At 42.1% G+C, this 12364-nt stretch overlaps 1 protein-coding gene across 1 annotated transcript in view; it reads left to right on the forward strand.

The window, feature by feature from the left end:
* Positions 1-12058, forward strand: part of LOC121731891 — a 36576-nt gene extending 24518 nt beyond the window's left edge. The window contains exons 8-11 of the mRNA XM_042121565.1: positions 366-602; positions 7846-8019; positions 10219-10373; positions 11502-12058. Coding sequence (XP_041977499.1) covers positions 366-602; positions 7846-8019; positions 10219-10373; positions 11502-11679 — 744 coding nt within the window. The 3' untranslated portion in view covers positions 11680-12058. The remainder of the gene's footprint in view (positions 1-365; positions 603-7845; positions 8020-10218; positions 10374-11501) is intronic.
* The last annotated feature ends 306 nt before the right edge of the window (positions 12059-12364 follow it).

The following is a 12364-nucleotide window of genomic DNA, read 5'->3' on the forward strand; positions in this document are numbered from 1 at the left end:
TATTTTTCCTGGTAATCATTGATAAACTCTTTATTTGCTCACATTAAGCCCGGCCGCACATTGTCCGAAATTTCTGATCAGAAACAGTTGAACGTCCGCGCTGTCTCTTACATTTTGTACTGAGCCGAGTGAGCTCGAACTCGCCGGAAGGATATTTCGGATAGTGTGCGGGGTGGCGGTCCGGCGAAATTCAACTGTTTCTGATCAGAATTCGGACAATGTGCGGCCGGGCTAAAGTAGATAAGTACTTGGTATCTACGTTTATTTCAGCAATAAATAATTTACGTATCTAACCTAATATCCATCTTTATATCTATCTGATATCTTTGTTTTTACATCTAAGTACTTACTTACATCATTTTCAGCATGTCGCCATCCTAGACATAGGAGTGGAGCAGGGCAAGGCTTTGGAGGCTGAGCTGAACGCCAAGTACGGCCCCAAGAAGGCCAAGTTTATAAAATGTGACGTCACCACATCAGAGCTGGAGGCGGCTTACGAGGAGACCATTAAGGAGCAAGGATACATCGACGTGGTTGTCAACAACGCTGGCATCATGAACGACGAACACAGCATTTATAAGAAGCAAATCGCTATTAACGTGGTAAGTGTTCGGTTAGGTTAGGTTAGGTTATTTAGTTTTTAACTGAGGCACATCCCCAACCCGGGCACCCATGATGGTTTTCCCCTGCGCATCAAAAAAATAGTTAGTTTATTTGTAGGTAAATGTAATAATTATTATAAAATATGTTGAGGGTAGGTTGTTTGCTAAAATAATAAATCAGACATCTCAAACATGACATTATTCAGTCCTAGATTTATAGGCCGTATAGGCCGCGGCCTAGGGGCGCGAGCGTCCTATGGCGCGGGTCCATCCTAGGGGGTGGATTTCTTACATGGTACCATCAAAGAAATTGATTCCTAGGCAGTTGACAGACCTCATTTGGTCAAATTATGTCAATTTAATGTTAGTGATGATCTGCCGACTTCGTTTGACATAACTCGACCAAACTACGTAAGGCTGTGTCCCCTTTTAGACACCGTGTTACGAGACGACGCCGCCACCGTGATACGGTACGGCGCCGCACCGTGTCACGGTACCGCGTACGGTGCGTCCCTATTCAGTCGATATTTGCGCTGGAACGAGAGTGCTTGTCTGGATAATGGATATGGATCGCGAAAAAATTATTCTCTTGTTGTTACTAAGACGAAGATTGAAAAAGAAACAGAAACAGAGGAAATTTTGGGTAAATCCGTATATTTATACAATGAACCCAGACAGAAGTCATTTCAGAAGGAAATATGCAGCACTAAAATTAAGTGGGAATGAGAAATTTTTTGAATATTTTAGAATGACCATATCAACTTTTGAAGAACTACATATCAAGATAGCACCTCGTTTACAAAAACAATATGTGTTCAGAAAACCTGTGGATCCTATGGAAATGCTTGGTTTAACTATCAGGTAATGGTGGCTTCTCACGGCACGTGATATCACAAGCCGCGCCGCGCCGATCCAATTTTTGCTATTTTTTAACCGACTCCAAAAAAGGAAGATTATCAATTCGACGCGTATGTATGTAATATTTCCAGAACTGCCCAGTTTTTGTATATGTTAGTCCCGCCATCTCCAACCCGCGGCCCGCGGGCCGCATGCGGCCCACCGAGACTTTATTTGTGGCCATCACAAACCATTTTGAAATTCACGCCCACCGGCAAAATAATGTAGTCATCGTGAAAGTCGTGAATTTTTTTTTTCACTTTTAAATCGATAATTTTGAAGAACGTTATTTTTTAAACCTAAAAATTTTTGTTGCGGCCCGCGACATGACTATGACTATGACTTTTATACGTGGGAGAGCCATGCTTCGGCACGAATGGGCCGGCTCGACCGGATAAATACCACGTTCTCACAGAAAACCGGCGTGAAACAGCGCTTGCGCTGTGTTTCGCCGAGTGAGTGAGTTTACCGGAGGCCCAATCCCCTACCCCCCCTAGAAATGCCGCAGTTGAAAAACAATTTGTTACCCCAGGAGGGTACCAACTGCGTTGGAGAATCCCTCTCTGGACGTCCACGCTCAGGAACCCCTGGAACTGAACGTGGACGTCCAGGCTGCCCCTCGTATTCTGGGGAGGGCAAAACTGCGCTCCAATCTGCTCGGGGCAAGAGCAAACACACAAAGGCACCCCCCTCGATATTAAACATGGACTTTTGTAATATCAGGGGATTACACTCCAACCTTAATGCCGTCCATTACCACCTTGAGACGGCAAGGCCGGCTTTGCTCTTTTTAACCGAGACGCAGATATCATCTCCGAGTGACACATCATACCTTTCCCACCCAGGGTATTACCTCGAGCACTCCTTTCTACCCAAAGCTGGAGTGTGTGTGTATATCAGAGATGATATCAGCTCTCGCCGCCTCAGCAATCTTGAGGTCATGGACCTATCAAACTTATGGCTCCGCATAGATTGCGACGACCACCCTCGCGTCTATGCGTGCCTATATAGGTCCCATAGTGGTGACCCCGAGACGGACCGACTCTTGGAGCACCTACAAGCTGCTTCAGATTTTGTGCAGCGGCAGATCCCATCCGCAGAGATCATAATACTTGGCGACTTTAATGCCCACCACGCCGACTGGCTCAATTCCAGTAAAACTGATCACGCGGGGAGATCTGTCTGCAACTTTGCCCTTGCGAACGACTTGACACAACTGGTTACTACGCCTACGCGAATCCCAGATGTGGATGGTCAGAATCCTTCCTTGTTGGACCTCCTGCTGACTTCAAATCCTGACGGCTACCAAATATCCGTAACCGCACCACTTGGTTCATCGGATCATTGCCTTGTTAGGAGTTCTGTGCCACTTACGACGGTGTTAAGACAGCGCGCTGTTAAATACCGTCGTGTGTGGCACTACAAGTCAGCAGACTGGGATGGGATGCGGTCGTTTTTTGCATCCTATCCTTGGGGGCAAGTGTGCTTCTCGCCGGATGATCTCGACAACACTGCCAACTCTGTTGCCGATGTGGTGATGCAGGGGATGGAACTTTTCATTCCGACCTCTGTAGTGCCAACTGGCGGCAGATTTCGTCCCTGGTTTGGTTCATCCCCCAAAAAAGCTTCTCGCCGGAAGCAGGAGGCTTACCAATCCTGGGCCAACGCAGTGTCTGCTCGAGATTTAAATACCAGCACATATAAAAAGGAGTACAACCTTGCCTCTAGGTCCCTCAAGAAAGAGATTACTCGGGCAAAGCAACAGCACGTCAATAGAATTGGCAAGAGACTTGAGCGCCTCCCCTCGGGAACCCGTGCATTCTGGTCTCTGGCCAAAGCTATTGAAGGAAATTTCTGCAAGCCAACCCTACCATCCCTACACGTAGGAAATGGATCGTTGGCCCAGGACGCAAAAGACAAAGCCGATCTTCTGGGCAAGCTCTTTGCGTCAAACTCGACCCTGGGTGACGGGGGGCAGAAACCGCCGACCATACCGCGATGCACGAGCATCATGTCGGATATACGGTTTCATCAGCGCTCAGTGCGAAAAGCCCTCTGTTCCCTTGATATCCAAAAGTCGAGTGGGCCTGACGGAATCCCGCCTATTGTGTTGAAAAAGTGTGCTCCAGAGTTGGCTCCGGTCTTGACGCGTCTTTTTCGGCTCTCCTATTCCACTGGCATCGTCCCGGCTTCCTGGAAGACAGCCTTGGTGCACCCGATCCCCAAAAAAGGTGATCGCTCAAATCCTTCCAACTACAGACCAATCGCTATAACCTCTCTCTTCTCGAAGATAATGGAATCCATTATCAATAGCCAGCTTCTTCGATACTTGGACGGCCAGGGATTGCTAAGCGACAAACAATACGGGTTCCGTAAGGGTCGCTCGGCTGGTGATCTCTTGGCATACCTGACTCATCGTTGGGCTCAGGCAATTGAGTCGAAGGGAGAGGCATTGGCTGTTAGTTTGGACATTGCGAAGGCCTTCGATCGGGTTTGGCATAAAGCGCTGCTATCAAAGCTTCCATCATACGGGCTACCCGAGAAATTATGTAAGTGGGTCACTAGTTTCTTATCAGACAGAAGCATAAAGGTCGTAGTTGACGGCGAATGCTCGGAAACTCAGTCTGTTAATGCTGGTGTCCCTCAGGGCTGTGTGCTATCGCCTACTCTATTCATACTGCATATCAATGACATGTTACAAACCAAAGGCATTCATTGCTATGCGGATGATAGTACAGGTGATGCTGTATATACCGGCTCCCCTAATATTTCTCGGCAAAATGTCACTGAGAGTCGAAACGAACTTGTGTCTAAGGTGGAGAATTCATTGGAGAAGGTCTCTGAATGGGGTAGACATAACTTAGTCCAATTCAACCCCGCCAAGACACAAGTCTGCGCGTTCACCACTAAAAAGTCACCAATGGTCGTTTATCCTCGTTTCGAGGGCACATCTTTAACCATCTCCCCTAGCATTGAGATACTTGGCGTCAACATATCGAGCGAAGTCCAGTTCCGATATCATCTTGAGGGTAAGGCCAAATTAGCCTCAAAGAAGCTTGGCGTTCTTAACAGAGCGAGACAGTACTTCGGTCCGGACCAACGCCTACAACTCTACAAGGCGCAGGTTCGGCCTCATATGGAATATTGTTCTCATCTCTGGGCAGGGGCGCCAAAATACCAACTGCTCCCTCTGGATCGTATCCAACGAAGGGCTGCTCGAATTGTTGACTGCCATAGTGTTTCAAACAGCTTGGACCCCCTGGAATTACGCCGAGATGTTGCTTCACTCTGCATCCTCTATCGGTTGTATCACGGGGAGTGCTCTGAGGAATTGTTCGGAATCATACCACCTGTAACTTTTCGCTATCGTCCCACGCGAAAAACATACCATCCTCATCACCTTGATGAGTGGCAGTCTTCCACAGTGCGTTTTTCGCGTAACTTTCTGCCGCGCACTGTAAAACTCTGGAATGGGCTGTCACCAGCAGTATTTCCGGACCGATACGACCTGCAAACCTTCAAGAAAAGAGCGTATACCCTCTTAAAAGGCCGGCAACGCACCTGCAGCTCTTCTGATGTTGCGAGTGTCCATGGGCGACGGTAGTTGCTTACCATCAGGTAACCCGTTTGCTCGTTTGCCCCCTTATTTAATAATAAAAAAAAAAAAAAAAAAAAATGACATGACACCAAGACCAAAACATGTTTGTGGCCCGCATGAAAAAAGGTTGGGGGCCACTGTGATAGTATGTATGTATGTATGTATGTATATATGTATGTATGTTTTTATGTTTGTGTTCGCATATATCCGGAACTACAAGTCCGATTTACTTAAGTAATTCTTTTTTTAACCGACTTCAAAAAAAGGAGGTTATCAATTCGACGCGTATGTATGTAATATTTCCAGAACCTTAATCAGGCTTTTTAATCAGCTATAGTGTTGAACGTTTTGAGCGACTCAAACGTTCAATCAAAAGCTAGACGTGTGTTTTAATGGCGTTGTTCAATCAAAGGGCTAGCTATTTGATTGAATGGCTATTTTAACCAGTTAGCTACGACAGAAACATAATAGTGATTTCGATTTTTTCTGAACTATTCGAAGCACATGCTACCCTGGATTCGAAGTTACCCAACAGAACTTTTAAATGGGAACTAATTTTTTGAGCAGTTATTTAAATATTTGAGATGTTATTATGATCAGTTGAAAAAAATATTGAGCATTTATTTAATTTTTTTTTTGTGGACTAATTTTTCTGTAAAATATCTAATTTACGCGGGCGAAGCCGTGCGGAACGTCTAGTTTTATAATATACATATATAGATATAGAGTATAGACGAAGATCATCTTCGAAAATACTTGGTCCGCACACGACACACAATGGGTCGGCGGTCCGGATGCGGACCGCGGTCCGCCATTTGGTGACCCCTGCCCTATTCCATCAATATTTAGCTGGTGGCGCGCTCGAACATGCTTATGGATCACGAATCATTAAGAGGATTCCACACCGCCATTTTTTCCATACAAACGCTGTCCCCTGTTTCCTCCCTGGATAATGCTAGTAGAGTTATAATTTTTTTCCTGAATATCTAAGGCTACTAATACAATGTCCCTATGTTTTCTTTTTTTTCATAATTTAATTATTAAATAAGATATGAACGTTCAAAACCCCAAAAAAATGGCCAGATTTTCCTCTGTGTTCAAACGTCCAGAAAACAGATTTGGATAGATTATACAAAAAAAGCAAAACATAGGAACACAGCTCAAGCCTTTTTTTAATCTTTAATGAAAAAAGTACTTAAATCGGTTAAGTTTTGGAGAAGGAATCAGGGGACAACGAATCGTTGATTTTCTGGATTTTCTGCAGTTGTCTCTATCGCGTTCTGCGGTATAGGCTTGAGGTAAGGGAGACAGCTATAGATATTACACGTACTTTTTTTTCATTTCTCTAGCCGCTGTGGTATCCTCTTAAAATATTTTTTTTCATCATTCATCATTTCATCAATATTTAGCTGGTGGCGCGCTCGAACATGCTTATTTGGATATGGATCACGAATCATTAAAATATTTTTTTTTTAAGTCGGTTAAAAAGAAACTTTTTTCTATTTAATTTTATCTATTATTTATAACTTATAGATAAAATTTCCTCGGTATACATGAAAATATTTGCATTACGCGACTTTGATATGTATTTTCATATTATGCCTCGTTTAAGTTTGGACACAAATTTTGTTCGGAAGTTTCACCAGAATAGGGGCGCGCGGTGCACCGTACACGGCACCGTGTCACGGTGCGGTGCCGTACCGTATCACGGTGGCGTCGTCGTGCCGTAACACGGTATTATGAAACATTCGGCACTGTTATTATCTTAAAGAATTGTAAATAATGATAATTAAACTAGCCTATAGCATAATAAGATAAGTGTTGTTGTTATCAATATTACGAAATCATACAAACATAATACTCCAGTCATTATATACATTTGGAAATGCAAATGAACCGAGAAAGCCAAATTTTGGATATTACGTGCGGGATGGCTAGAAAAGCTTAAGTTCAAATTGTCGACCAAAATAATCTTGTGGGTTTTCTGCCATCTTGAAAAAAGGGTTAAATTCAGTTTTTTCAACATAACTCGGTTCCCTGTCGAGTTGCTCTTTGTTGGATCTTCAGTTAAGGTCATATACATTTTTCACGCACGATCACCCTATAAGGGTTCCTTGTTGACTACGGAACCCTAAAAACTGAATTTAACCCTTTTTTCAAGATGGCGGAAAACCCACAAGGTTATTTTTGTCGACAATTTGAACTTAAGCTTTTCTAGCCATCCCCCACGTAATATCCAAAATTTGGCTTTCTCGGTTCATTTGCATTTCTAACCCGATTTTTCCGACGTAATGACTGTAGTATAAGTAGAGTACCTAGGTATTTATTATGATGTTAGTGTAATCTATAAAATATCGGTCTTTCAACTCTATATTCTCTATAACAAGTTTCTACTTGTATAAAACATACAATTATTGGCACATTAAGAGTTCAAGTTAGAGAAAATACTATTTTTGGCATTCCTAATATTATTATTAAAAACACTGGTGCCATCAAACTTTAAAGATTTTAAGTAATTATCTTAGCGCTCATTGCTTGGGTCGAAAAGACGCTGTTTGCCCATCATATCAATTTGAGTGCTACAAGTATTGACTGGTCAGATTTGAGTGCTAACGCAAGTATTGACTGGTCAGATTGTAGTGTGATAAGTAAACGAGAGTGAAGTTGAAACTCATTCGCTCGAGTGGGCCATCGACAACGTCACACTAGTTGCACAATATGCTATGTTAACGACCGATATATTTTCAGACAGCTCTAATCACGAGCTCAGTGATCGCGAACGACCTGATGCGGAGGACCAACGGCGGTCGGGGAGGCACCATCGTCAACATCTCCTCCATCGCCGGCCTCATGCAGATACCCTTCTTCCCCATATACTGCGCCACCAAGAGCGCCGTGCTGCACTTCAGCAATTGCCTCGGGGTAAGTACCTGGATTCCTAGGCAGTTGATGAAATTGATTCCTAGGCAGTTGACGGACCTACGTCATTTGGTCGGCGTATGTCAATTCAATGGTAGCTGTGATTGGTCTGACGGGTTTGACTTAACGCGACCTAATTACTTAGGTTCGCCATCTGCCTAGGAATCGACTTCTATACCAACTTTTGCTCTGACCAGGGACTTAATTTCCATTGCTCGAACCTAAAGCTCTGATTCATTAATCGGTTGATCTAAAACTAGACTCAGGGGTTCAATTCTCATATCTCGAACCTTAGTTGACCTAACGCGCTGTAACGCAAATTTTATAGTAAGCTAACCTAAGATGAGCATGTATATTGTATACGAATGCACGCAAACGATGCGCGTGACAGTCATACAGAAGGACAGAGATTCGAGGTATAAGATTTGGATTTTTCTTAGAATTATTCCTCACTAACTGATCCGGTACAACTTTGTTTTGCCGTATGCGTTATAACTTATAACTTATACTATACTAGATGACGCCCGCAACTCCGTTGCGCCAAAATTAGTTTATCGCGCGGGAACCGTACATTTTTCCTGGACAAAAAGTATCCTATGTCCTTTCCCGGGTCTCAAAGTATCATGCCAAATTTCAGCAAAATCGGTTCAGCGGTTTGTGCGTGAAGGGGTAACAGACAGACAGACAGACCACTTTCGCATTTATAATGTTAGTATGGATTATTCGCATGATTTTTTTTCCTTTTGAATCACCCTATTGAAAAACCCCACACCAAACTAGGGGAAGGTGAGGTAAAATGATCCCCTTAAGGGAAAAATCTTAAGTATGGCTATAGTTGAAGGAAAAATCGCAACATTTATATGGCTGGATGTAGTGAATTTACCAAACTTCGTGATAGCATACTTATTTTTTATCATATGTACGTACTTTTTTTGTACTAGAGGTTTTTGTAAAAGTTTAACTTAAGGATCATTTTATACACCCCTATGTATAAAATGATCCCTTGAGTTGGGGTAAAATAATCCCAGAGATAATATTTATTATTGATAACCAATTTAAGCATATAAGTAAGAAACACGCATCTTTTAGTTTAAAGTTTTTTAGGCTTCGGTAGCCAAAGGATAAAAAGGGGAGCAAATTTATTAAGATCTTGCTGTCTGTCGGTTTATCGGTCCGTCACAAGGCAAAACACGATAGTTGTGACTTCTGAAATCGATATATTTGATAATATATTTGTTCTTTAATAATAAAATTAAAATAAAATAACAATTTCATCAAAAAAAAAATATTCGCCAATTTCTACTTTATATCTAGGGATCATTTTATACACACAAATAGGGATCATTTCACCCCATATACCAAATTCCAAGAAATCGATCAAAACACAACCATCAAATACCACGTGGGGTGATCTAAAATTGTTTAAATATTAGGTAACTGCTATTAATGCCCTATAACATTTTAACATTTAAATAAACACGAATTCGTAAAAAGTTATGAAAGTCCAAAAACAGGCGTAATTTAGATCAAAGCGACACTTTAAGAAAAAAAAATTAAATAAAATTTCGCCAAGCGCTCTGATCGCCATGATACTATAAGTGGCAACTGGCAGGGTTATGGGAAACCCGTTTCACGTGCATTTGGAAAGATGCCTCTGGTTTAATCTGATTTAAGGGGAGGGATCATTTGACCCGTGGGGATCGTTTTACCTCACATTCCACTAATGTGTAGATTTGAAGATAAGCGTAACAGGATAGGCAGCAGGAATACCGACTTTGTTTTGTATGCAGTATTTTGTATGAATCAAAATTATGCACTCATTTATGGCAAGCACCCGAAACAGCTATCTGAATTCATGATCTAAAATCTATATTAGCAATTCGGAATGTCACAAACACCATAGTTACAATATTATGCTCAACACATTAATATTATGTCTTTAGATAATATTTATTATAATTTTGAAACATCGATCACTAGAATGATTTTGACGAATGTTTCTGTCTGTGTAAGGCCTCAAGTTACAATCAGGGAGTCCTAGCTGTAGGGACCTGTAAGACCTGTTAAGTAGCGATGGCTATAACAATGGCTACAACTCTACAAGAGCACAAATTATTATTCATCTTCAAAAAGGAAAACCATGACCAGAAATCCGGTAATTTGCAATGATAATCATTCCTATAGTAAAACTGTAACTTCCAGCATGAAGTGAACTACGCTCGAACCGGTGTCCGCGTGATAGCGATGTGCTACGGACAGACAGACACAAATCTGCTCTCCCTCAACTCCCTCGGCGTGCTGGACCAGGACATGCTGCCTTCTGTCCAGGCGGCCATGAAGCAGCAGCCGTGCCAATCGTAAGTATCATAATATGCAGCAGGTGGCCTACGTTATTTGGGCAGGTTATATTAATATTATAAATTAGATGACGCCCGCAACTCCGTTGCGCCAAAATTAATTTATCGCGCGGGAACCGTACATTTTTCCGGCATAAAAGTATCCTATGTCCTTTACCGGAACATAAAGTATCTCCATACCAAATTTCAGCGAAATCCAGACTAAGCTTCAGAGTTTTGGATAATATGTCAAGAGGGCTTCATAAAACGCGACTAAATTTAGTGGACCGGCGGGTCTGCTAAAAGTTAGCTTTTAAATTAATAATTTCTCTGATAGAACATACAGTAATGAGTAAGACAAAAATAATTGCCCTCCACAAAGGGGCCTCTACGATCAGCAGCCCAACAACTCTACAATTCTACTACATGAATGACGCTTCGTTTCTATTTGATGTAGTCCGACCGATTACAAAATGGTTTCAAATTATATCCTCATGAATATAAACTCAACGACATTAATATTTCATGTGATATAGGTACTTTTTGTTGCTTGACAGAAAAGGAAGTAAGCTCCATTTTTTTTTTGTATTTATTTACCTACTTAGTATAATTTGGGATCAGATTTCTGACACACTTAAGTACCTACCCTGCAAACTTTACGTGTTTGTCAAACGATTTCATAGTGTACAGCTTTGTTTTGAAGGGTTTGTCAAACAATCGACGTGACTAGCTATGTCCACACTGTGCACTTTGAAGATGACTTCAATTTTCGTCATCAACTTTCATATTGGCGCATTCAATAATTGAATGCGTCAAGGAACGCAACGCCAAAGTTGGCATTTTTGAAGTTTTGGGTACGGTCAGAGTCGCGGGCATGTCTCACGTTCGCTGTTGACTGCGCTGTAACGCATGCCCTTGACGAACAGAAAAAGGCACAGTGTAGACAAAGCTTTTGAGCTGTTTGAATAAAATTTGGATTGGCGTAGCGTTTGACAAACTTGTTTGAACGTGTTCCGCTGTATTTGTCAAATAATTATCAAATGAATTTTAAATGTAGTCTTGTTCTGAATAATCTAAAGAACATGACTGAATTCATAACTGAACAAAAACATTACATAAATGCTTAACAGCGAACAAATTTTTGACCAGGATCGAATCGGCAGTCAAAGGGTGCGTGGAGGCCATAGAGAGAGGCGCCAGCGGGAGCACCTGGCTGGTGGACGCCGACCTCCCGGCCAGGGACATCTCCAGCGTCCTGGCAGACACCTGCAGAATGCGCTACCAGGACATCGTCATGAGCGTCATGCAGCAGCAGAAGCAGCAATAGCGATAGCAATAGCTACACCGGCAGGGGGATGACGTATCTTGCGACAGCAAAGTGACAGAAGATTGACAGCAGCGAGTTGCTGTTTTTTACCTGTCTTCTGTATTGTACCATCGTAGAAATTGATTCAGCTGTTGACGGATCTGCGTCATTTGGTCGATTTACGTCAATTAAATGTTGGGTCAACAGCTGACCTCTATCTTATACGCGTATTATAAGAGGGCAGTGGTTGGGTCGGTATCTATCAGCTAGGTTTGACATAATACGACCAAATTACGTAGGTCCACGATCTGCCTATGAATCGACTTCTACAATTTTTTTCTTCTTACAATTTGTACCTGTTGCGTTGCTGTCGCAAACTACAAAGTACGGTATTTAGAGGACGAATTGTCAACAGTAAATAATAATAATAATTTATTTATCATCAAAATTAATTACAGTACATTGCTCATAAAATAACTTACAGGTATAAAATTGACAAAATATAATTTTGATATACAGGGTGTAACAATAATAAGTGATAATACTTTAGGGTGTGTACGTGTTCCTTGTAGAGAGTTCACTGTGAAAGTAGCAGCGCTGAAAGACCAAAATTTTTTTTCACTTTTGTATGGGGAAACTCGTGACGCTCGGGCCCTTGCCCATACAAAAGTGAAAAAAAATTTTCGTCTTTCAGCGCTGCTACTTT

Source organism: Aricia agestis, chromosome 11, assembly GCF_905147365.1.
Source record: "Aricia agestis chromosome 11, ilAriAges1.1, whole genome shotgun sequence".
Taxonomy (NCBI): domain Eukaryota; kingdom Metazoa; phylum Arthropoda; class Insecta; order Lepidoptera; family Lycaenidae; genus Aricia; species Aricia agestis.